Here is a 27,084-nt window from a genome sequence, read left to right on the forward strand (position 1 = left end):
GGGGCAGGCATACCTAATCAAATGGTGACCTAGGACTTAGGAATTCTTCCCTTTGTCCTGTTTCTTATTCTGTAAAAGAGTTGGTATCCCTGCCTGAGATGGTAATTGCAGCCCAAGGAAGTCAGAGGTTGATGTAGGTGAGCCCCAAAGTGATGCAGCTACAACTGTGTTAGGTTTTTCAAGCACCTGAGAGCCCCTGATGGCAAAGCCACGAGATCCAGTGTGTTCCACTTGAGTGGGCAAAGCTGCAACAAGCAGGGGTGAATCTGCCGCCTTCAGCTGTCAGATACTTGGCCCCTGGTGCTCTCTTCTCCTGTGCAGAACACCAAGCCCAGAGGCCTGCGCCCACATCAGGAGGCCTTGGGGATCTCACATTTGATTGGGGGATTCCATGCCTTCACCCACTGGGGCGCTCAGATGTGTGGTAAACCTAATATACATATATCTGTATATCTATATCTCCCTCCCTGTACCTGAGCTAATATTCTAAAAGTCTGGCTCCTCCACTCTATTGGCAGCCCTACTGATGCACTAGTCCAAATGCCGTGAGGCTCCCTCCTTTCACCTGTGATGTACACAGAGAACAATGTCCACCGTGGAGAATTAGGAATGCTATCAGGCCAACAGACAGTGGACATCCAGACAGAACTTGGGAGGAGTTTCAAGTAACTGACAAGAGGTCTAAGTCCAGGGCCACACAAGGAGAGTGGTGAATACCAGACAGAAAGAGCAACGCAAGGTAGACTCAAGCAGTGGCAGCCAAAGCTGTACTTTCCCCAGTCACGGGCGTAGTAGCTGCTCTCTCTCTGTGGAGGCCGGAGTAGAATCAGCTGAGAGGCTAATCTCCCTTCTTTCTTCTTGCAAAGGGTGACCCTACCTGATGTCCACTCTGTCTCCACAAAGAACCCTATACCTCTCTTTCCCTCTCTGTCTGTCTCTCAACCTGTTTCTCAGAAACTATGTTGCTTGTTTCATTCCATAGATAACCTGGTTGAGCCTAGCTACTCCTGGTATTTCCCTGAGACACTTGTCCCAAATAACGTGAATAGATTTTAAGATGGGTTCTTCCTCCATGCCCAAACCCAGGATTCTCTGGCAGCAACTCTGTTGAAAATACAGAAAACATGGCAGGAAACTGACCAAAAACAGAAGGAGAAATTGATCAGTCCAGTTTGGTTGTCCAAATGAAGGACAAGTCAGCAAGAATGGCTGACACGTATATTTACTAGTAAAGGGAATTCAAGTAATTGCACAATGTCAGGGCTTGTGGATGTTTGTTTCAGAATTTTGAATGGAGTTTCTTTTTCCCACCCTAGGGGAGAATTTTTGCCCAAGTCCTTACTGAAGGTTAGCTGCTGTGTACCCCCTCACACAATGCTTGGCTGGGCACAGATCAGAAGAGTAGGTCACATAGATTCATAAGACTTGAATTGCTTTTCCTTTCCCTATGAATTAATCTTTTAAATGTCAGCATTTTAAACTTGCCCTTTTCACAAAATATGATACCATATGAACCTTACTTAGTTGAAAATACATTTCTATTTCAAAGGTTTTTGTTTTCTTTCCCACGCCCAAAATGGGAAAAGCTAACAAAACAAGCAAAGAAACTTGTTAAAGGATGGGCTGTCTGTGAGGGATGCTGGGTTTTGTCAGTTTTTCTAAGAAACTTTATGCCTTAAGAATCTCAACTAATTCCACAGGCTATTTTTTTTTTTTACAGGTTTGGGATTTTATAAAGCAGACTTTATCTTCTCCTGCTCACTAGTGGGAAATTTAGAATCATATGATTCCAGTCAAGCTTTAAAAGGGATATAGCAAGTCCTTTACAGCTGCTTTGTTTTTACAGTCATTCATTTTGGTATCGAATTTTACTGATTACTCACATGTCTTCTATAACAACCTTTGAGTTAAGATGGTAAGATATTAATATGCCCATTTCACAGATTAGGTAACTGAGACCAAAGGAGACTGAATGACTTGCATGAAGTTATCCAGCCGGTTAATGGGACAACAGGATTAGAGCTGGGAGGAGCTGTCAATGCTTTACCCACCTATAATGAATGAAACCCAAGTCCAGAGCGATGAGTTCAAATCCCAAGACTGCTGCTAACTAGCTGTGGTAACCCTGAGCAAATGGTTAAAACTTTCTTCACTTCAGCTTCCTCATCTGTAAAATGAACAAACATTGCCCACTTTTCTCTAGACTGAGATTCTGTGAAGAAGAAAATGAGACCATTTTGATAGTACAAAATGCTGAAATGTAAACAAAATAACCATCATTGTCTTAAACAATAATAGGGCTGAGTCCAATGTCATATCATGTGTAAGGCAAGGTGTCTCCTGTCCTTTCTCCAGCACAGTTAGGGAACCAGATATAGAGAAGGGGATTTGGGGGTCCAGGACACATGGGAAGTGGTCCTTGATTATGTCAGGGAGGCTGAAGGTTTTAAACTGTGTGTGTAAGTCTTTTATTCATGTGGATGATCAGACTGTAAACAGAGCCTTCAGAGAAACTGAATATCAAATTGGAGCTGATAATCAAACACTTAATTTTCCAAATCTTGAAGCTTTTGGGAGTTGGTGCCCTTCAGATTTGGAGAGCATCCATCTTAGTAAACTCCTGTCTGCCAAGGAATGTCACAGGGATCCTGTCACACAGACAGATGCTCCCAGCTCTAGGAGGGAACCAGGGCTGCCTTTTGAGCCCGGGGCTCAGACAAGCCCCAACCCCTGGAGAAGCAGCAGCGAAGCACCTCCGACTCCCCTTCCTCTGATGTTGTCTTTCAGGGTGACGTCCAGAGGACATTCATCCAAGTGGACTTCGGGGATGGCATCGCAGTGTCTTATGTCAACCTCAGCTCCATGGAAGATGGGATCAAACACGTCTATCACAATGTGGGCATTTTCCGAGTGACCGTGCAGGTGGACAACAGCCTGGGGTCTGACAGCGCCGTCCTGTACTTACATGTAACTTGTATGTTATTACTGTTGTTGGTTTATGACATGTTTTAGATATTGTGTCCTTTTAAAGATATAATCCAAAATTCCTTATCTAGAAGAAGCTCGCTAGTCACCTTTTAGCGGGAGGGGAAAGGAGAGTGAGAGAACCAAGTGGGGAGAAAGCAAGAAGAAACCAGGGTTTAGTTTTGAGTGACCTGGACTCTGGTTTGCTTCACATTGTTCTCTTGCACTGACTCTGCCTCTTCCAGATGCTTCTGAGAGACGATACCTGTGTCTGTGCTGGGCCTGAGCAGCTTGCTGGGCTGGTTGATTGAATATGAATTTGTTGGTGGGGGGGGGTGTTCTTTTTTTTTCGGTCGGAAATGTTTGAGAACAATCCCCATTAGCACAAGTAATGGAATTTCTCCCCATCTGATTTTTTTTTCTCTTCCCATGTTATATCTCATTATTAATAATTCTTTTAGACTTTTGTTCCTTTTTTTAAAAAAGAATATGTTTCCTGGACTTTGTGATGATTTGGTCCTAGAAGGTGGCATAGAGGGAAAGAGGGTAAACAATGTTAAGGAAGCTACATTTAGAAATAGTTTCAAAAAGTATTAAAGCTTTTCCCCCATTGAGGAGTTCAAAGGTGTCCTAATGAGACAATGATATCTCCTAAGCTGTGTTTGGTAAAAATGTTTGCCATGAATGCCTCTTATGCTTGGTGTATGGGTGTCCCCAGACAGGCATAGGACTTGTTTAGATTGCTGGATAAATGGCTTACTTTTAAATGAAAGTTAGCCCCTTTATAGGAATGGTCACATTCAGATTCCAAGTTCTAGGCCAGGAGTATTAAGGCTAGGCAGTATTCCATGCCTCTCACCTGACTTTTGTGCATTGAACCAAACTGAGCACAGAAAGTACCAAGTAGAATCTCTTTTGTTAAGCTGCTGTGATCCAGTGGGTGGATAAGACTATTTAGGGGTCCCCAAGAGATTGTTCCTTACTGAGGTTTCCTGCCCTGTCAGTCATTCTTGATCCTTATCTCCTGTACACTCAGGACCCAAGTGCTTCAAAGAAACACACCCATCCTTCTTTGAGTTTAAAGAGAGTTCTGCAAGATTCCCACTATGCCAACCCCACATCCCCCTTTTCAGCTAACGTTTGTTAAGCTCTTACTGTGTGCCAGGCTTTGTGCTAAACATGTTCTTTATGTATATGATCTTCCTTTTCAAAACAACCCTATGAAGTAGGCACTATTAGAAACACTACCTTACAAAGAACAGTGAGGTTCAGAAAGCTTAAATCACCCATTTGAAGTTGCAGACCTGGCAGAGCCAGGCTTCAGACTCAGGTCTCCCTGCCTCCAGAATCCCAGCACTTGGCCACTAGGTTATTATCGGTGCCTGTGCTGGCTTGGGGTTAGAGGATCCAAGTCTCCATCAGCCCTTACTCACCTCCACATCTTTGCACATCATCCCAAAGGAATGTGAACATTTAGGTTAGAGGCAGTGTACTGGCTGTACAGCTACATGGGTTCCAGACGCATTTCCCAGGCTCTCTTCCGGCTGACTGCCGCTTTTCGGCTGTCCTAGATAGACTTCCTGGAGTTGCCTCTTACTAAAAGATAATCCCTCCCTATATATCACTATGTACAAGGACAAAAGTGATAATATCCTAAGACTAATCCTAAAATATTTGAAAACTACATCACAAACCTTGGTTATTAGTAACAGAAATAAATGGCAACATAAATGGCAGTACATTTGCTGAGAATGGCTGGCAGCTTATCATTCTGCACAGCTTATTCTATAAGGCGGATATCTGTTAAAGATCTACTCTCCTGAAGAATTACAGTTATTATATTCCACATCCCATATATGTGTTAAACATCCCTGGACTCTAAGCATGTGTCAATACTGATTTAAAATTCAGCAGCAGCTTTTCGTCTCCATTTCTCAGGGTTTCCCATAGAGTCATCCGTAGTTCCCCCTCCTGGTTGCCCTGTGGACTCTTCTTCACCTTACATATAATCATATCCCATGAGGGAAACTTGCGTATCCTGGTTCTCTCGTGGGCTTACTGAATCCTGGGAAGGAAAACAGCACAGAGTTTGCCCCTGCTTCAGATTAAGGGTCACTGAAGCCATGACTTCTGAAAGAAATGAGCTGCTTTGTACACTTGCAATTTTTTCCATCTCATTAGCCTGATTGAACGGCTTAAGTGATTTGACCTTGACCTCAGTAGCAGGTGATTTGTAATGGAAAGTTTTGTGTTCTGATTTTAATTTTGTCAGACTCCTCTTGGGTTAAGCGTTTGGATAAGCAGGCCTCATATCATGGGACCCCTTGCTAAGCCTGGTCTTGGGGACGAGAATTAGCTTTTTATACTAACTATATGAAAGCAGGATTATTTTTAAAGTTTTCATTAATTCACGTACATATAAAGGCCTTGGCATGAGCACTGCCAGCAGGTTCTGACATGCTCGCTAGGGCTTCTCTCCTGAAGGGCCCATCGTGCTTTACCGTGCATATGAACTTCTTTGCTTATTCTCACACCTCTACCATGATGGGCAACATTTGGCCTTCCTTTCATATGGGGAAAGCAAGGATTAGAGAAGTACTATGATTTGACACTATTTTACACTAAGAGGAAGTCATGGTAAAATCATAACTGACTTCCGTTCCCCCTGCTCTCAAATACGGAGAGTAACATGGCAGTTTTTAGTGCCATGGTGGCAGGATAGTGAAGGGATATATGGCTTTGTAGGAAAAACAAAAACGAGCACTGGACTGAGTTGGGAGTTGTTAGGTCCAGATGCTGGCCTGAACTCCTAGCTGAGTTACTGCATTTTTCTGAAACTAGTTTTTCTCCTCCATCATGTGAGGCATGCATGTCTTGTTTCTCAAAGGTTCTATCAAGCAACTCATGCTGTGCCCTGTCAACTGGCCAAGCGTGATTTTCCATCATCACGATGCAGCCTCTGCATTTGTATTTAGTGGGTTCTGAGTAGCAACTCAGCTCAAGCTCAACTTACCAAAGCCTGCCCTCTGCCCCTCTCATCCAACCCCCCTCCCCCTACCCAGGGCTCTTCCAGAAAACCCCACGGCCTGTCTTGAACACATACTTCCTCCACTTTCCAGTTCAAAAAGGTGCTTTGATTCTAAATCAGAAGTTCTTAAATACTGGTTCACAAAGGTCATCAGAAGCAAATGGAGATGATGTTCCTGCTGTAATGTTTCCAGGATGGGGAGGCTCTCTCGGGGCAGCTGAGTAATCTCTTGTAGCCTGACAGTTGAGAATTCCTTGAGGAATATTCACTGTGCTCTGCTAGTTTGCAAACTAATTAGACACGGGGTGCAGCCAGGGTTGCCTTTAAGTGGATGGAGCAGAGAATTTAAAGGACATGCAGATTTCTGCTCAGAAATCTGCCCTATCTCAGCCAGTCTTGCAGGAAGAAGAAGAAAAAAAATCACTGAAGATTGTGCAAACTTGCAGAATAGGAGGTGATAAAAAAGATGAGGTGGATTTTCCGATACTTCCTGAACCTCTCTTCTCAACTACCCCATTACATAGGAGCCCTTTGCAGATGTCTTTCTGTCCCCATCTTAGGGTAAGGTGATCAGTGTCTTGAAAACCTGTGTAGCTTTGTAACTATTCACACGATGATTATATTGGCCAGTGAATGTCAGACCTGGGTTTTGTAAAATGTGGTTAATGAGCCACCTGCCCCAGAATTACATGGTAAAAATACAGTGTCCTGGGCCCCTTTCCAGACCTATTGAATTAGAATTTCTGGCAGTGTGACATCATAATCTGCCTTGAACAGATGAGTGTGATTCTCATGCCCACTGAAGTTTGAGGGACTCTGTTGTAGGATCTCATCTTCACACTTTGAATTTCTTTTATTTCTTCTGGTAGATTTTTTTTTAACCTTTCAGACAAACAGCAATATGGTACATGCACAATATTTAATTAGATGGTCAGAGGAGGTCTTCCGAGCAAATGCCAGAGGCAGGTCACTGATCAACATGCACAGAGACACACACAGACACACACACAGACACACACACAGACACACACACACACACACACACACACACACACAGTGTTCAGTCACACAAACAGCACTTGTTCCCTGCAGCCCAGGAAGACCAAGCAAGAGAAGGGGAACAATTCACACAAGTAATTTCTCCCCTTCTCTCAGCCGCCTTGTGAAGATTCATAAAGAGTAATGCAGCGCCACCTGCTGTCCGTTTTGCTCATTAAAGGCACCTGTCCGAAGAAGCAGTACCTGCAAGCTTGTTCCACTCTCATCTGAGTGCGGCCAGCCAGCTAGGGGCCTCCAGGGTCTGGAGTTTCACTTCGAAGGCTCTATTAGGGCAGATCACACCCTCTGTGCAGAAAAGCAAGGCTTGAAAGATAGGCTTTGGGGCAACAGGAACCAGGTATATTGAACACATAAAAAGTAAATGAGCCCAAGAGGACTTGGCAATCTGAAAGCGAAATTCCACACGTTTGTATGAGTGGATGGTATATATGCATGCAAGAAGGAACTTATATAAACACACACGGACATTCTTCAGGGCCTATAGTGATCTGCTGAGTGTCCTGAACAATATATATTGTCCTGAACAATATATATATATTGGCTATATATATTGGCAATATATATATATATATATATTGGCTTCGGCTCCTTCCCTCCATCTCTTTACTGCTGCTATTCCCTGCCATCCTGGCACCTGACAAGGCACCTCCTCCTCAAGGTCTTTGCCCCACACTCACCCTGGAGCTTGCCCAGTAGATACACGGTGCACTTCTGCCCGTTATTCAGGTCGCTGCTCAAATGTCCTTGCTTCCAAGAGCCTTTGCTTGACCACCCTATCAAAAAGAGCAGGCTCTCACCCACCCCCTCTCCTTGCAGGGCTGCCTCTCAATGATACCTAAGCTCCACCAAGGGCCAGGTGTCCCAGCACCGAGAATCATGCCCAACACGTAATAGCACTCAAAACCCACTGGGTGAAGGAGCGGCCATACTTCAGGAGCAAGACTCAACTTTTGTCATTAACAGGACACACAGACATCATCCTTTGACCTCTGGACTTTAAAAGAAAGATTGTTGGATGCTCGTATGTGAGAGACCAAGATGAACCCTTTTAGGATGGAACTGGCATGTCTTCCAGAGCTTATCTAGTTCTTGCATCCTAGCTGATCCATGTAACTCTAACTGCGGAGTCAGGAGGAGTGTCACAGAGGAGGGGGCCCTGGAACTGAGATTTGGAGATGACAGGTGCCATAAGAAAGGTGTGTAAGCAGAGTCCTCGGGTGGGACAGGGCACCTGCTGGAGCACATCACGTGATGGGGGAGGGACAGCAAGAGCCACGCAGTAAACAAGAGCCTGTGTAGCGAGCGTTGCCCAATGCCTGCAACATATCTGAGTCATCAGGAAGTAGTGACTCTTAATAGCTGTTTTGTTAACATGAGTCTTCTCGAGCGTTTGTCAGCTGGCCCAGGCTCTAAACTTGAACTGCTTTGGTTCACACCCTGGAATTGAGGATGGTCACCTTCCTCTGTTCATCTCTGCATGGAGCTAACAGTAGTGCCTACTTCACAAGGTTGTTGTGAAGATTAAATGAGAATAAGAAGTCATTCACAGAATATGTGGCACACGGTCATTGGTCCATAAATGATGCCCTTTTATTATCTCATTGAACCATTCTGACTTAAGATCAACTACTTCTTATCATATGGCTTATAAACCAGAAAATCAATTCTACTCTGTTTGCTGGTCACCAAGCCTCTAATCTATAAAGAAAGAAAAACATGGACAAAAGCAGAAATAGGAAAGTATATGTTTCTGTTCACTTACACAGCCAATGTTCCAGTACCTGCTACGTCTCAAGAACTGTGCACATCCTTACACGTAAAGATAAATATGAAGGACTCTCGCCCTCCAAAAGTTTGCAGCCTGTGTTCTCTGTATCACAAATTTTAGATCTGTACATGTTAGCTCTCATTATTATTATAATTACGTAATGGGAATTTTCATCTTGATCAAGTGAGTAGCATGGCTTTCTAGAAAAATCACTCTCACAACAATTTGAAGGGTAAGAAGGTACATAGTCATCGCTATACATTGTATGAATGTATATATATATATATATATATATATACACATTATACAGAATGAAGTTATGCAAACACACATATACATATTTCAGGGCCAACAAGGCCAACATGCTCTATGTCCTGAATACCCCTGAGATCGCATCTGCTTCCACTCTTTTTCTCCATTTATTTCTCTATTTCTTGCTATTCTTTAAACATGGAGAGCCACCTCCTCCTCAAGGTCTTTGTACTTGCTCTGCCCTCGCCCTGGAGCATATCTAAGCGATGGGGCCACCTGGCACTTGGTCCAACTTATGTATTATGGAGGGAGGCAGGCGTTGAATGCATAGAGCAGGAGGACAGATTAGAGTGGGGAAAGGTTAGAGGCTGGAAAACCTGTAGGAGAGTTTGTACCAGTCCACGTGAGACAGGTGTTTAGTGTATGAACCAGGGCAGGGTGAGAAGAGCTCTACCTGAGAGAGAATTTATGAAACCAAATCAATGGTTTCCTCAATGGATATGGATGGCAGAGAAATAAGGAATTGGGATTGACTGTCTGCTTCTGGGTTCCCCTGGATAAACATTGGTCATTGATCAAGATTGGAGAATACAGATTGGGGGGAAACAGTGGATTTCTAGGGAACCTTTGGCTGCTAATTGAGTCTGGAGTCAAGAAGGTGGTTTTGGAGCCCTAAGCATATAGTTCACAGTTTAAGGTCAGGGTGTGGATGGTATTACTCAGCAGAAGAGTAGATGGAGGGAGAGAAAGGCCGAAGACAGTACCCTAGGAGACACATTAAATGGTCAAGCAGAAGAGGAGGAAGTAATTAAACCAGGTGCAAAGGCCTGAGGTACCACATCCTTCTCCACCTCATGGGATAAAGATGGGGATGATGGATTTTTGTCATGTTCACCTCAAAAGAAAATGCATTTTGTCTGGTAAAAGTAACTCAAAGAGAAGGTCAGGGGTCATAGGATAGGTCTCTAGGGAGGGGATATTTGTATCTTTGTGGGTTTGTACATCTGATGAAGGTTTCTGGTCTAATGGGCCTCCATAGGTAGAATCATCCTCTTTTTCAGCTGAGCGCATCCTGAGAACCTGAGGACCACAGAACTCTCTCTGCCCCCTCATGCCTGCCTTTGTCCTGGACAAGCTCAACTCAACACCACGCTTACCTAACTGGGTGGCTTTACACACACTCACACAAACACACACTCACAGTTACATACAAACATGCACATTTACAGACACTCACACACACATTTAAAATCCAGTAAAGAATAAAGAATAATTACATGTAGAATGGTTTGGGGATTCGTATAAGAACCACCACCAACCCCTAACCCCCATCCCATGTGGATTCTCGGAGGTTTTCACAATCCTGGTTTACCTCCGAGAATATAACTTCCTGGAAACACTTTGCATCTCCCTGTGAAATCTCATGTTACGCCTGTTCCTTTAAGGACTTCGTCAATTACTTGTAAGTTTTTAAACTTTTACACGTAAATAACTCAAGTTTTAGGCCTGGAAGAAAGATTGGTAAATGGAAAATGTTGAGACACAACTGTTCACAACATATCCTTTTCCCCAGAGTAGGGACAGCACCCGAGCACTTCCTTCAGGGAACCCTACTGATGGTTGGGAGGCTTCCAGAAGGAATGCGTATTCTCTTCATATCAGGGAAGGCAGGTGAAGCAGAGAGAGCTCTTCCCTCTCCAAGCCTCCCCTCTCTTCTTGTGCCTCAGGTCCCCTGGAGCATGTACACCTGTCTCTTCCCTTCGTCACCACGAAGAACAAAGAGGTCAACGCGACTGCGGTGTTGTGGCCCAGCCAAGTGGGCACGCTCACTTACGTGTGGTGGTACGGAAATAACACCGAGGTGGGTCGGCCTTCCACGCGGGCTTTGTGCGGCTCCACGCAAACTGGCCAAAGTGCAAAAGGGAAAGAAAGTCATGGCTTATGTGACTCAAGAGACTAGAGGTTGTCGCAGCTCCGGGGACGGTGGGCTCCGAGTGCCCCAGTCATCTCGTCAGTCTCTGTCTCTCTCACCACTGTGCCCCTACCTCTTTTTTTTTTTTTAATTTCTATCAGAGTATAGTGGATTTACAATGTTGTATTAGTTTCAGGTGTACAGCAAAGTGAGTCAGTTATACGTACGTCCACTCTTTTTTAGATTCTTTTCCCATATAGGCCATTACAGAGTATCGAATAGAATTCCCTGTGCTATACAGTAGGTCCTTACTAGTTATGTTTTATATATAGTACTGTGCGTGCGTTGCCTCTGCCTTCCTTTGAGTTAGCCTTCTCCTCCAGCTGGGCTTTGCTCTGCAGTGACCCTTAGCAGGAGCCTGAGCTTTCAGAGAAAACAAGCCGTCTTTCCCCAAAGTTCTAACAGAAGTCCCAGAACGGAGTAATGTCGGCCAGGCCCTGACCACGGTGCTGGGGATAGAAACAGAGCTGCTGAAGTCAGCCTCCCTAGATCCATCTAGACCAAGAGAAGGGAGGGAATGGCCCTCGAAAGGAAAAGAGGCCAGTGGACACCAGACAGGCAAGAGCCACAGATGTCTGTGCAACCCAGCTCCCCGCCATGACCCCCTCACCCTGGATCAGACACAGCCCCTTCTTTAGCTCAGCTTTCTGTTTCCCCCAAATATTCCCTGTGATCCAAAGTGGGCAGCAGTTTCAACACCAGTAGAAACCTTAGACCTCATTTACTCTGTCCTTCATTTTACAGATGAGAAAGTGAGGACAGGTGAAGTAGCTTCCTCCAGTTTCATTCAGCTGCTTCACGCAGATCCAAGACCTTCTCGGGCCTGCCTGGGTTTTTCTTCCCCTCACACCAGGCTTCATGCTCTGTTTCAGTTTGGAATTCACTCCATTCTCAGAAATTAAAATTTGCTTGCAAATGTTAGTTAAAGGCAGTAGAACTCAGGCCCCGAAGCCTCCCTTCCCAGAGGGCCCTGGGACCAACTACTCTGGACTGGAAAGCGTCATCTCCTTCCAGCAGAGTTGCTTTCGCTTGTGACTTTGCTCTTCAAACGCAATGCATCTTATGTGAATACAAATCTTCTACTTCAGAGCTGAGTGTTGGCTTTAACTGGAGCCATACTTTTGCACAAGCCTAGAGAGGAAACCTCTCCTGACACCCGACCTGCTGCATGCCTGACAGTCAAAGGAATCTCTCACCTCTACTGCTGACATAAATCAACTGAAAAGAAACCCTTTTTTATTTCTTATGAAACCATGCATGTAAATTGGGCCCAATAGAAGAGAAATCTATTTATTTGCCTGAAAGCTAGTACTAGAAGTTGACAGTACTAAACAACTTCTTTTTTTTTTTTTTTTTCTTAAGCTTTTAGAAGAAAACCAAATTCTCAACAGATTATGTTCAGTAGGCTTCTTTTTTTCAATTTTTTAAACATCTTTATTGGAGTATAATTGCTTTTCATTGTTGTGATACTTGCTGCTGTATTTACAAAGTGAATCAGCTATACATATACATATATCCCCATATCCCCTCCCTCTCGCGTCTCCCTCCCACCCTCCCTATCCCACCCCTCTAGGTGGTCACAAAGCACCGAGCTGATCTCCCTGTGCTATGCAGCTGCTTCCCACTAGCTATTTTACATTTGATGATGTATATATGTCAATGTCACTCTCTCACTTCGTCTCCGCTTACCCTTCCCCCTCCCTGTGTCCTCAAATCCATTCTCTACGTCTGCGTCTTCATTCCTGTCCTGCCTCTAGGTTCTTCAGAACCACTTTGTTTTTTTTGTTTAGATTCCATGTATATGAGTTAGCATACGGTATTTGTTTTTCTCTTTCTGACTTACTTCACACTGTATGACAGTCTCTAGGTCCATCCACCTCACTACAGATAACTCAATTTCGTCTCTTTTTATGGCTGAGTAATATTCCATTGTATATATGTGCCACTTCTTCTTTATCCATTCATCTGTTGATGGACACTTAGGTTGCGTCCATGTCCTGGCTATTGTAAATAGAGCTGCAATGAACACTGTGGTACATGACTCTTTTCGAATTATGGTTTTCTCAGGGTATATGCCCAGTAGTGGGATTGCTGGGTCATATGGTAGTTCTATTTGTAGTTTTTTAAGGAACCTCCATACTGTTCTCCATAGTGGCTGTATCAATTTACATTCCCACCAACAGTGCAAGAGGGTTCCCTTTTCTCCACACCCTCTCCAGCATTTATTGTTTGTAGATTTTTTGATGATGGCCATTCTAACTGGTGTGAGATGATACACATTGTAGTTTTGATTTGCATTTCTCTAATGATTAATGTTGTTGAGCATCCTTTCATGTGTTTGTTGGCAATCTGTATATCTTCTTTGGAGAAATGTCTATTTAGGTCTTCTGCCCATTCTTAGATTGTTTTTTTTTTTTTTTGCGGTACACGGGCCTCTCACTGTTGTGGCCTCTCCCGTTGCGGAGCACAGGCTCCGGACGCGCAGGCTCAGCGGCCATGGCTCATGGGCCCAGCTGCTCTGTGGCATGTGGGATCCTCCTGGACCGGGGCACGAACCCGTGTCCCCTGCATCGGCAGGCGGACTCTCAACCACTGCGCCACCAGGGAAGCCCTGGGTTTGTTTTTTTGAGCTGCATGAGCTGCTTGTAAATTTTGGAGATTAATCCTTTGTCAGTTGCTTCATTTGCAAATATTTTCTCCCATTCTGAGAGCTGTCTTTTCATCTTGTTTATGGTTTCCTTTGCTGTGCAAAAGCTTTCAAATTTCATTAGGTCCCATTTGTTTATTTTTGTTTTTATTTCCATTTCTCTAGGAGGTGGGTCTAAAAGTATCTTGCTGTGATTTATGTCATAGAGCGTTCTGCCTATGTTTTCCTCTGAGAGTTTTATAGTGTCTGGCCTTACATTTAGGTCTTTAATCCATTTTGAGTTTATTTTTGTGTATGGTGTTAGGGAATGTTCTAATTTCATTCTTTAACATGTAGCTGTCCGGTTTTCCCAGCACCACTTATTTGAAGAGGCTGTCTTTTCTTCATTGTATATTCTTGCCTCCTTTATCAAAGATAAGGTGACCATATGTGTGTGCGTTTATCTTTGAGCTTTCTATCCTGTTCCATTGATCTATCTTTCTGTTTTTGTGCCAATACCATACTGTCTTGATTACTATACTATAGTATAGTCTGAAGTCAGGGAGTCTGATTCCTCCAGCTTCATTTTTTAAAATTTTTTATTTATTTATTTTTATTTTTGTCTGTGTTGGGTCTTCATTTCTGTGCGAGGGCTTTCTCTAGTTGCGGCAAGCGGGGCCACTCTTCATCGTGGTGTGCGGACCTCTCACTATCGTGGCCTCTCTTGTTGTGGAGCATAGGCTCCAGACGCACAGGCTCAGTAGTTGTGGCTAACGGGCCTAGTTGATCCGCGGCATGTGGGATCTTCCCAGGCCAGCGTTCGCACCCGTGTCCCCTGCATTGGCAGGCAGATTCTCAACCACTGCACCACTAGGGAAGACCCTCCAGCTTCATTTTTCTTTCTCAAGATTGCTTTGATTATTCGGGCTCTTTTGTGTTTCCATACAAATTGTGAAATTTTTTGCTCTAGTTCTGTGAAGAATGCCATTGGCAGTTTGATAGGGATTGCATTGAACCTATAGATTGCTTTGGGAAGTATAGTCATTTTCACAATGTTGATTCTTCCAATCCAAGAACATGGTACATCTCTCCATCTGTTCTGTCATCTGTAATTTCTTTCATCAGTGTCTTATAGTTTTCTGCATACAGGTCTTCGTCTCCTTAGGTAGGTTTATTCCTAGGTATTTTATTCTTTTTGTTGCAGTGGTAAATGGGAGTGTTTCCTTAATTTGTCTTTCAGATTTCTCATCATTAGTGTACAGGAATGCAAGAGATTTCTGTGCATTCATTTTGTATCCTGCTACTTTACCAAATTCATTGATTAGCTCTAGTAGTTTTCTGGTAGCATCTTTAGGATTCTCTATGTATAGTACCATGTCATCTGCAAACAGTGACAGTTTTATGTCTTCTTTTCTGATTTGGATTCCTTTTATTTATTTTTCTTCTCTGATTGCTGTTGAATGATAGTGGTGAGAGTGGGCAGCCTTGTCTTGTTCCTCGTCTTAGTGGAAATGGTTTCAGCTTTTCACCATTGAGAATGATGTTGGCTGTGGGTTTGTAATATATGGCCTCTATTATGTTGAGATAAGTTCCCTCTATGCTTACTTTCTGGAGAGTTTTTATCATAAATTGGTGATGAATTTTGTCAAAAGCTTTTTCTGCATCTGTTGAGATTATCATATGGTTTTTATCCTTCAATTTGTTAATATAGGGTATCATATTGATTGATTTCCATATATCAAAGATTCCTTGCATTCCTGAGATAAACCCCACTTGATCATGGTGTATGATCCTTTTAATGTGCTCTTGGATTCTGTTTGCTAGTATTTTGTTGAGGATTTTTACATCTACGTTCATCAGTGATATTGACCTCTATTTTTCTTTTTTTGTAACATCTTTGTTTGGTTTTGGCATCAGGGTGATGGTGGCCTTGTACAGTGAGTTTGGGAGTGTTCCTCCCTCTACTATATTTTGGAAGATTTTGAGAAGGATAGGTTTTAGCTCTTCTCTAAATGTTAGATAGAATTTGCCTGTGAATCCATCTGGTCCCTGGCTTTTGTTTTTTGGGCGATTTTTAATCACAGTTTCAATTTCAGTGCTTGTGATTGGTCTGTTTATATTTTCTATTTCTTCCTGGTTCAGTCTCAGAAGATTATACTTTTCTAAGAATTTGTCCATTTCTTCCAGGTTGTCCATTTTATTGGCATATAGTTGCCTGTAGTAATCTCTCATGATCCTTCGTATTTCTGCAGTGTCAGTTGTTACTTCTCCTTTTTCATTTCTAATTCTATTGACTTGAGTCTTGTCCCTTTTTTTCTTGATGAGTCTGGCTAATGGTTTATTGATTTTATCTTCTCAAAGAACCAGCTTTTAGTTTAATTGATCCTTGCTATCATTTCCTTCATTTATTTTTCATTTATTTCTGATCTGATATTTATGACTTCTTTCCTTCTGCTAACTTTGGGGTATTTTTGTTCTCCTTTCTCTAATTGCTTTAGGTGTAAGGTTAGGTTGTTTATTAGAAATGTTTCTTGTTTCTTGAGGTAGGATTGTACTGCTACAAACTTCTCTCTTAGAACTGCTTTTGCTGCATGCCATAGGTTTTGGGTCGTCATGTTTTCATTGTCATTTGTTTCTAGGTATTTTTTGATTTCCTCTTTGATTTCTTCAGTGATCTCTTGGTTATTTAGTAGTTTATTGTTTAGCCTCCATGTGTTTGTATTTTTTACAGATATATTCCTGTAATTGATATCTAGTCTCATAATGTTGTGGTCGGAAAAGATACTTGATGCAATTTCAGTTTTCTTAATTTATCAAGACTTGATTTGTGACCCGAGATATGATATATCCTGGAGAATTTTCCATGAGCATTTGAGAATAAAGTGTATTCTGTTGTTTTTGGATGGAATGTCCTATAAATATCAGTTAAGTCCATCTTGTTTAATGTATGATTTAAAGCTTGTGTTTCCTTATTTATTTTCATTTGGATGATCTGTCCATTGGTGAAAGTGGGGTGTTAAAGTCCCCTACTATTATTGTGTTACTCGATTTCCCCTTTTATGGCTCTTAGCATTTGCCTTATATACTGAGGTGCTCATGTTGGGTGCATAAATATTTACAATTGTTATATCTTCTTCTTGGATTGATCCCTTGATCATTATGTAGTGTCCTTCTTTGTCTCTTGTAATAGTCTTTATTTTAAAGTCTATTTTGTCTGATATGAGAATTGCTACTCCAGCTTTCTTTTGATTTCCATTTACATGGAATATCTTTTTCCATCCCCTCACTTTCAGTCTGTATGTTTCCCTAGGTTTGAAGTGGGTCTGTTGTGGACAGCATATATATGTGTTTTGTTTTTGTATCCATTCAGCCAGTCTGTGTCTTTTGGTTGGAGCATTTAAACCATTTACATGTTAGGTAATTATCGATATGTATGTTCCTATTATCATTTTCTTAATTGTTTTGGGTTTGTTATTATAGGTCTTTTCCTTCTCTTGTGTTTCCTTCCCAGAGAAGTTCCTTTAGCATTTGTTGTAAAGCTGGTTTGTTGGTGCTGAATTCTCTTAGCTTTTGCTTGTCTGTAAAGGTTTTAATTTCTCTCTCGAATCTGAATGACATCCTTACTGGGTAGAGTAATGTTGTTTGTAGGTTTTTACCTTTCATCACTTTAAATATGTCCTGCCACTCCCTTCTGGCTTGCAGAGTTTCTGCTGAAAGGTCAGCTGTTAACCTTATGGTGATTCCCTTGTATGTTTTATGTTGCTCTTCCCTTGCTGCTTTCAGTATTTTTCCTTTGTATTTAATTTTTGATAGTTTGATTAATATGTGTCTTGGCGTGTTTCTCCTTGGATTTATTCTATATAGGACTCTCTGTACTTCTGGAGTTGATCGACTATTTTCTTTCCCATATTAGGGACGTTTTCGACTATAATCTCTTCAAATACTTTCTCATACCCTTTTTTTTCTCTTCTTCTTCTGGAACCCCTATAATTCGAATGTTGGTGCATTTAGTGTTGTCCCAGAGGTCTCTGAGACTGTCCTCAATCTTTTCATTCTTTTTCTTTATTCTGCTCCGCAGTAGTTATTTCCACGATTTTATCCTCCAGGTCACTTATCTGTTCTGCCTCAGTTATTCTGCTATTGATTCCTTCTAGACAATTTTTAATTTCATTTATTGTGTTATTCATCATTGTTCGTTTGCTCTTTAGTTCTTCTTGGTCCTTGTTAAACGTTTCTTTTATTTTCTCCATTCTTTTCCAAGATTTTGGATCATGTTTACTATCATTACTCTGACTTCTTTTTCAGGTAGACTGCCTATTTCCTCTTCATTTGTTTGTTCTAGTGGGTTTTTACTTTGCTCCTTTATCTGCTGCGTTTTTCTGTTTATTCATTTTGCGTAACTTACTGTGTTTGGGGTCTCCTTTTCTCGGGCTTCAGGTTCATATTTCCCGTTGTTTTTGGTGTCTGCCCCCAGTGGCTAAGCTTGGTTCAGTGGGTTGTGTAGGCTTCCTGGTGGAGGGGACTGGTGCCTGTGTTCTGATGGATGAGGCTGGATCTTGTCTTTCTGGTGGGCAGGACTGCATCTGGTGGTGTGTTTTGCGGTGTCTGTGAACTTAGTATGATTTTAGACAGCCTCTCTGCTAATGGATGGGGTTGTGTTCCTGTCTAGCTAGTTGTTTAGTATGAGATGTCCAGCACTGGAGCTTGCTGGTCATTGAGTGGAGCTGGGTCTTAGCAGTGAGACAGAGATCTCTTGGAGAGCTCTCACCAATTGATGTTACGTGGAGCCAGGAGGTCTCTGGTGGTCCAGTGTCCTGAGCTCGGCTCTCCCACCTCCGAGGCTCAGGCCTGACACCCGGCCAGAGCACCAAGACCCTGTAAGCCACATGGCTCAGATTTCTAAGGGTTTTCCTTTCCTCAGACAGAAGTTTCCAACTTCTTTCAGCCATATACACGGCCCCTTGAGTCACTGCTTTTTCACCGCCTCTGAAGGTGGTGGGTAAGTTCACTCCAATCTCCCACGCATAGCTTGCATGTTAAGAACTTCCAGACTTTGAGCTTGTGTTTTCCCCCTTGCCTGGGTTCTGAAACTGCCTGTAGTTGGGTTGCATTGGATATAGAGCCCAGACTCAAGTAGAATTTTTATGCTGGGCTTTAGTCTACCCTCTGCTACACAGGGAGTTAAATGAATTTTGATTTGTAAATTAATTAAGGAAAGACAGGAATGAAATGTTTGTGGGGAGTTAGTCGAGGGAGGTCAGTAGGCTAATAATCTTTTTCCTCTAGGACCCCGGTATCTAATTGCATTACAGGCACTGCTCCAAGTCTTTCTTTTTCTTTTTTGAGTCCTCAAACCACTGTCCAATTAGTACATGTTTCCATAGCAGCTCCTTCCAGGAAACTGCTGATACGGCTTCTCAGAGGAAGCCGAGCCGCACAAGGCCACATCTGTCTAACTAGTGTAGTTTGGTGTCTGTAGTTGCTGTGTTCCACTGTAATTTTATATACATAGTACACCCTTTAGAGGAGCACTGGCACCTTGTAGACTTTCAGTGACTACTGCTTAAATCTGGATTAATATGAACCCCCTCTTTAATATTGCCTCAGATTGAGGGATTTGCTTGATACAAGTAGGTTATCAACAAAGAGAGATATGTCCCACCAGCAAGTAAGACCTATGGATCTCCCCAGCCCTGAATCAGGATGATAGCAGAAAGGAGGTGTCAAATTCACAAAGAATGAGTAGAGTTTCTTGGCATCATGTCTCTAATAGTCCCTTTCTGGCCTGAACTTGAGGTGATGGGGAGGCATAGGTGGAGTTAGTCACATGGAATGCCCCAGAAAGAGCTTCCGCTGATTTAAAGAGCTTGTCAGTGGCTCAGAGCTGGTGCCTATCTCATCTGTAATTGAACAGCTGTCCCTTCACTCTGTGGCCTCATTTGTTTTAGCCCCTGATCACCTTGGAGGGAAGCATATCATTCAAGTTTACTTCTGAAGGGATGAACACCATCACAGTGCAAGTCTCAGCTGGGAATGCCATCCTGCAGGACACGAAGACCATCGCAGTGTACGGTGAGTGGTCTGTCTGCTGATCCATCACTGCCCTCATCCATCCCTCAGATGAGGTGCTTTGGTACCTTGGTGCCGGAAGCCATCCTCGCTATGAATCTTCCCAAGGAACAGAGGGTAGTGGTTGAGAAAGAGCTGAGTCAAGGCTCATCTCCTCCTCTGGGGAAGATACGGTTCACCAGCAACATAGTGGTCACAAAACCGCAAGAGGGTTTATTGCTTTTTTTTTCAAACTGGCTTTGGTGCCCATTGAACGACTGTACGCCCACCTCCCTTAGGTAGAGAAGAGTGAGTTTCATTATGTGTAAGGCTGATTCATTCCATTTGGTATTTTGGTGGTATTCAAAGAGCTAAAACCTATTATAAAAAAAAGAGGTTAATATTGAGGCTTTTATTTTTAAAGTTCAACTTCAAGAGTCTTGATCATTAAGAAGAATCTGCCAATGTCTAAATGCTCTGAAAAGCTCTTCTGCAAATATGTATCCTTTATAAAACACTCTGCTAGTCTAAAAGTGAAGAAAGGGTCATAACAAGCACATGTGCATCATTGTAGACTAGATATTACTTTGAACAAACAGCTGTACAGAACAATGTGGTAACCAATTGGGGAAATTGAATGTGGTCAAGGTGTTACATGGAGTGAAAATTTACTGAAATGGAAAAGGTGGAAACCTTGGTGGAAAACAGTTTATACAAATTGATCTCATTTTGCTAATTTTTTTCTGCATAGAAAGATAGTCAGATGGATCTGCACTAGGTGCTTTAGTAGATGGTAAAAATATGAACTTTTTGTTAATATGAAAGCGGTACTAATGCATCCCGGAAAATTAAAATTTAAAAAGCAGGAATTTAAAAGGAGATAGATGGGGAAATAAATGCTGTGCAGAGAGAGGGCAAGACAGAGGCTCAGGGGAGGGAGGGAGGGAATGTGAGACAGAGGTTGAGAGGGATGGAGAGACAGAGACAGAGACACACACTAGCTCGTGGTCCAAACAATATCAATTGTTCCAGTTCCAGAGTTAATTGATTCTGATGCAGGTTCTGTTTTTCGTTTCTCATCTTGCTAACTTGACCTTCAAATTCAGAAAGTAATTTGTAAGCAACTTTGAATGTGTCTGAGGACACTCTTCCTCTTGCATGGCTGCCTGTTAGATTACGTAATGTTTCCTCCCTCTCCCCTTCCTGAAGAGACTTGATAAGCCCCAACAGTAAGTGAAAGTAAACCAGGGCTGTGGTTTTCCTACAAGGTCCCATCAGTGAGGCGACCTCTTAGCCAGGTGGCCCTAATGGAGGAGAGCTTTTGTTTCTCTTTCCTCTCCATCTCCTTTCTACGCTCTGGAAATGCATTTAATTCTCATAACAATCGTAGTGCAGGGTAGCCAATATTATTACTCTCATTTTTTTCAGAGAGGTAAATAACTTGCCCCAGCTAGTAAGTGGTGGAGCTGAGCTTCCAGCCCACCCCTTCTAGACCCAGGGCCCATGCTCCGAAATTACCCTACATGTTTGGCTCTCATGTCTTTTCCATCGGATGCTCTCTTTCGTCTCTCCCTCCTGGATTTCACCACTGTCACTAATGGACACTGACCCATTAGTCCAACAGCTATCTCCTCATTCGAACCACAGACAGAACTTTAAATCTAGAAGGTCGTTGGACTTACCTAGTCCAATCCATTATTTCACAGTTAGGAAATTGTGGCCCCAAAATGGGAAACTACTGGCTTAAAGTCATTCTGCTATTCAGTAACAGATCTAATGATAATAATAATGATGATGATGGTAGTGGTAGAAATTAATGTTGATGGATCCTTTATCAGCATCTGTTCTAAGCATTTGATATATATGATCTGTTTTATTGAATCCTCTGAACAGACTTATGAGAAATATGCTATGATTACCCCTGTTATACAAGTGACAAAATATGGGGATAAATATAATCTGAATAATCTGGTAAGTATAACTCTGAATCTAGTTTCATGGAAACCTTCTATCCCTTGCTGTGCTTAGTTCTTCCTCTTCCTAAAATCCTTCTAAAGGCATCATCGAGAGTGGGTCATTCTCCATCATATGGGTTCTCTTCATTAAAAAGCATTTCTTAACTAAAAGTTTGAGCAGGGAGAGTGGTCTCTCCCTCCTCTAACCAAATTCCTGAGCCATCCAACATCCTTAATTCATCTTCAGTCAGGTGGGTTGTCCAGAGTTTCATATATATAACTAGAAAATTCTAAGGACAGGCATGACCTATTAAAGGAAAATTGCATCACAGGGTGTTAAACAGGCAAGATTGAATTCAACAGAAACAAATGGCAGGAATAGTTTTAAACTCTGGGATAAGCTAAAGTACTCTGCGGGGAGGGGATTATCAGTGTGGTTAAGCCACAGGTGTTTGCTAATTGGTGCTTAGGGAACTTAGGCTCCTACCCTCCCAGAGGCAGGGGTGCCTTTATATATATATCTATATATATATATATATATATATATAAATCTTTATTGGAATATAATTACTTTACAATGTTGTGTTAGTTTCTGTAGTACAACAAAGTGAATCAGCTATATGTATACATAGATCCCCATATCCCCTCCCTCTTACGTGTCCCTCCCACCCTCCCTATCCCACCCCTCTAGGTGGTCACAAAGCATCGAGCTGATCTCCCTGTGCTATGCAGCAGCTTCCCACTGGCCATCCATTTTGTATTTGGTAGTGTATATAGATGTCAATGCTACTCTCTCACTTCGTCCCAGCTTCCCCTTCCCACCCTGTGTCCTCAAGTCCATTCTCTACATCTGCATCTTTATTCCTGCCCTGTAGGAATAAAGGTTCATTAGTACCGTATTTATAGATTCCACATATGTGCAGTAGCATCTGGTATTTGTTTTTCTCTTTCTGACTCTTCACTCGGTATGACAGACTCTAGGTCCATCCACCTCATTACAAATAACTGAATTTCATTCCTTTTTATGGCTGAGTAATATTCCACATCTTCTTTGTTGGTTCATCTGTCGATGGACATTTAGGTTTCTTCCACGTCCTGGCGATTGTAAATAGTGCTGCAATGAACATTGTGGTACATGTATCTTTTTTTTTTTTTTTGCGGTACGCGGGCCTGTCACTGTTGTGGCCTCTCCCGTTGCGGAGCACAGGCTCCGGACGCGCACACTCAGCCTCCATGGCTCACAGGCCCAGCCGCTCCACAGCATGTGGGATCTTCCTGGACCGGGCACGAACCCGTGTCCCCTGCATCGGCAGACGGACTCTCAACCACTGCGCCACCAGGGAAGCCCCTATCTTTTAGAGTTATAGTTTTCTCAGGGTATATACCCAGTAGTGGGATTGCTGGCTTGTATGGTAGTTCTATTTTTAGTTTTTTAAGGAACCTCCTTACTGTTCTCCATAGTGGCTGTATTAATTTACATTCCCACCAACAGTGCAGGAGGGCTCCCTTTTCTCCATACCCTCTGCAGCATTTATTGTTTGTAGATTTTTTGATGGTGGTCATTCTGACCAGTGTGAGGTGATACCTCATTGTGGTTTTGATTTGCATTTCTCTGTTAATTAGTGATGTTGAGCATCTTTTCATGTGTTTGTTGGCAATCTGTATGTCATTTCAGAGATGGCTTCCAGGTCCTTGAGAAAGGCATTCCTGGATTGCAGAAGATTTACATCTCAAAGGTGCAGAGGAAGAATTTACAATTGCAAGTTTCTAAAGTAGATGCCCTAAGAAAAGGGAGGTCAGAGCCTGAAGTCCCGAAGAAACCTGTCTAAAGTTTAATTAAGCTGAGGGGAAAGTTAAGACCATTATGGTCAGACTGAAGGAGGTATCATATTTGGGAAGTCGACAGAGGAAAGATTGTCTGCCCAAAGCCACACAAGAGACTGGAGACAAGAAAATTTAGTTTGCATGGTTTTCCTTAATTTGCTTCAGGGCTCAGGTTTGCCTTTAAATATAAAAAATAAAATGTAAGTGTACAGACTTCATCTCTCAGCAGCTGCAAAAAATACATATATTACTGGCGTTACCCTTTTCAGTCCTCCCATACGCATCCCCTATTCGTTGAATAAACTTAGGCCTAACATGTCTCTGCACTGCTGTTTAGCATGCTAAGGAATTACAAAGGGAGCTGCACCATTTTTCTCATTTGTGTCTTTTTATTAAGATAAATATCTTCTTTTGAGGTGAAGTCTCCACAGTTTGGTTAAGAGGCTTGGGGAAAGTGAAAATGACATACACATACATCTTCAAAGTGAAAAGTTAGGACTCAGTGGGTGATTCCTTGGGCTGCCATTTACCGTACTACTAATTAGTACGCGTTTCGTTCTTCTCCATCAGAACTGAAATGGGGATATTCACCTAGGTGGCCAGTGACTCATAAAATAGTCAAACTTTGAAAAGTACATGTTTGGAGTAAGCTGACTGCCATAAGCACAGGCCTGATCATGTAAGAGTCTTCAGTGCCTGCGCCTAATAAATCTTTAGCAGTGTTAGGAAACGCACGAGTGGGTTTTTGTGTTTCCTGGACGTGTCATCGGCATTGCCGATGTTGCTAAACCCCTCGTGAAACACCAGAACGTGCCTAAAACAGGAAAGAAATGTTTGTTGAATAATAAAATGCATAAATGACAGAGAGCCTCCACTGATATTTATGCATTTATTTATTCAACAAACTTATTAATTAAATGACTCCTAGTCATTGAAGATCTAACATGAACTGGGCACTGTCCCAAAGGGCCAGGAACACAGTGCCCCCGTCCTCATTGAACTAATATTCTTTTGTGGGAGACAGACAGTAAAAAAACCAAATTATTTATTTATTTGTATTTTTATTGGAGTATAGTTGATTTACAGTGTTGTGTTAGTTTCAGGTGTACAGCAAAGTGAATCAGAGATATATATATATATATATATATATATATATATATATATATATATCTCCACTCTTTTTTAGATTCTTTTCCCTATAGGTCATTACAGAATATTGAGTAAAGTTCCCTGTGCCAGACAGTAGGTCCTTATTAGTTATCTATTGTATATATAGTAGTTTGTGTAGGTCAATCCCAGTCTCCCAATTTGTCCCTCCCCCGCTTACCCCCCAAAACAAAATAATTTTAAAGGCAAGAAGAATAAAGAAGACAAATAGGGTCATATGGTGAAAGGTGTTAGAGTTGGTGAAAGGGAGGATACCTGAGGTTGCTGGTGGGAGGGGTTTCTCCCAGGAGAGACTGAAGGCTGAAAAGGAGCTGAGAAGGCTGTTATCTGGGACTTGGAGGTGTGCTAACGTGGGAAGGAACACGGCATATTGAGGAACACAGGGAAGGACGGGGTCGTGGAGTGCAGGGCAGCCTAAGGGACATAAGACAGGAGGGAAGGTCGGCACTGGATTGTGTGAGACTATGAAGGCCATGATATGAATCGGAATCTTATTCAAAATGCAATGTGGAGCCTCCAGCAGATCTCAGGGGAGCGATGTGGTCTGAGTATACCCTGTGCTAAGACCCCCCAGGGCTGTGCTCTGAAACTCATCATCGTGCTAGGGCCAAGGCCATGCCAGCCAGCCAGTGACTGAGTGCGGCAGGAATACTAGGGCGAACCCACTCCTGGGACGTGGGGCTCCTCTGGCTGACCTTGGCTCGTGGACTTCCCATCAGCCTCGCTGAACCTTCCTCCCGCTCTTGCACTAAGTGTTATGTATGCATCACGGTCTGGCGGTGCTTCCAGCTCCTCTGACTTCCTCCCCATATTCCCTTACAGACAAGAGAATTCTTTTATTTCTGCACAAAATCCTTGCTTTTATAATTCCATCTACTTCCTGGATGCCCAAGGTTAACTCAGGGGCTACTGTGCCAACTAACAAAACCCTTGAATTAAAGACCTGAAAATTCCTTTAAATGAAACTTCCATACAAACAGAATTTAGCAGTAGAATGACTACAATGATGACTATAATTATATAATCATATAATAATTATTATGATGTAATGATAATGAAGGTATGTGCCCAACACAGTTGTACCAGAAGAAAGAAAATCAAAATATGGTGGGGGAGATTATTCAGTCAGTAAATGCTTGAACTAGAGCTTGAATGTTGTGTGCATAGAAGGTGAGAAGGATGGGGCATTCTAGGCAAGGGGCAGCGTGTGCAAAAAGGCCCAGAGACATAAACCTGCGATGCTGTGAGGGCACTTCAGGTGTGCACAATTAGTGTCCAGGAGTGCAGGGGCTAGAACTGGGAACAATGCACAAGGCTGTGGAGCTAAGCATGGACCACAGACCAGGGCTTTGGTCTGGAAAAGTTGCTGAGAGGTAAGAGGGATGGGATATTGAACTTGCCTTGTAGTAAGGTCTCTCTGTTGAGTATGAAGGAAAAGGACCCTCCATTAGGGCTTTGCATAAAATATAAAGTACAACAGACTTCTTGAGAGACCTATCTGACTTATAGTAATCCCCCTACTGTTGTATTTCCAGAGGAATTCCGATCTCTTCGCCTGTCCTTTTCTCCAAACCTGGACGACTACAACCCGGACATCCCTGAGTGGAGGAGAGACATCAGCCGAGTCATCAAAAAGTCCCTGGTGGAGGTGAGTGCAAACAACACCTCTGGCCCAGACCCTTTTCCTCTCTGTCTTTACCGAGCTTCATGGAGAGGGGACCCTTGCTCAAATAAATGGCAGGAAAGAGCCGGAGGCCAGGGGAAGTGGGTATCATCTGTCTGATACCTGCAAAGCTGAGCCCCATGTGTGCAGACACATCACAGGTGCTATGGGGGGAAATGAAATTGAGTAATCAGGGGGTCCTTACCCCTTGTGAAACGCTTGTTCTGCTTAGAGACGACGACGCTGGAAATATGTGACCGTCACGTGGCAGGGTTCATGATTAGCCATTGGTACATGTAAAAATCAGCTCCTGTGCATCGTACTGGCATAGCATGGATACAATTGGTAAGAGCAGCCTGGGTTCCAGCTTCACGAATGTCCAGCACAACAGCACAGTGAACCCTCAGCACAGGAGGGTAGTCATCTTACTATGTCCCAGTTCTTTTAATGGCATTTCTCTCCCACGACAGCCCCAAGAGGAAAGTATTATTGGGAGTTCCCTGGTGGTCTAATGGTTAGGATTCAGCTCTTTCACTTACATGGCCCAGGTTCGTTTCCTGGTTGGGGAACTGAGATCCTGCAAGCCATGTAGCATGGCCAAAAAAAAAAAGGGGGGGGGACCTAAAAGATGCTTAAAAAAAGAGAAAGTATTATTGTCTTCATTTGCAGAATAGGCAGTTGAGGTTCAGAGAAGTTAAATAACTTGTCTAAAGCCTCACAGCTAATAAGTGACAGAGCTACAAAACTGAAGTGAAGGA

General features: G+C 42.8%; 1 protein-coding gene across 4 annotated transcripts in view; it reads left to right on the forward strand.

Moving 5' to 3' along the window:
* SORCS1 (sortilin related VPS10 domain containing receptor 1) overlaps positions 1-27,084 on the forward strand; it is a 559,183-nt gene that overhangs the window by 498,085 nt on the left and 34,014 nt on the right. For all 4 annotated transcript variants that reach the window (XM_060034105.1, XM_060034102.1, XM_060034103.1 and 1 more), the window contains exons 19-22: positions 2,788-2,974; positions 10,799-10,932; positions 19,618-19,741; positions 26,199-26,311. In XM_060034105.1, the coding sequence (XP_059890088.1) occupies positions 2,788-2,974; positions 10,799-10,932; positions 19,618-19,741; positions 26,199-26,311 (558 nt within the window). The remainder of the gene's footprint in view (positions 1-2,787; positions 2,975-10,798; positions 10,933-19,617; positions 19,742-26,198; positions 26,312-27,084) is intronic.

Source organism: Delphinus delphis, chromosome 16, assembly GCF_949987515.2.
Source record: "Delphinus delphis chromosome 16, mDelDel1.2, whole genome shotgun sequence".
Lineage (NCBI taxonomy): Eukaryota > Metazoa > Chordata > Mammalia > Artiodactyla > Delphinidae > Delphinus > Delphinus delphis.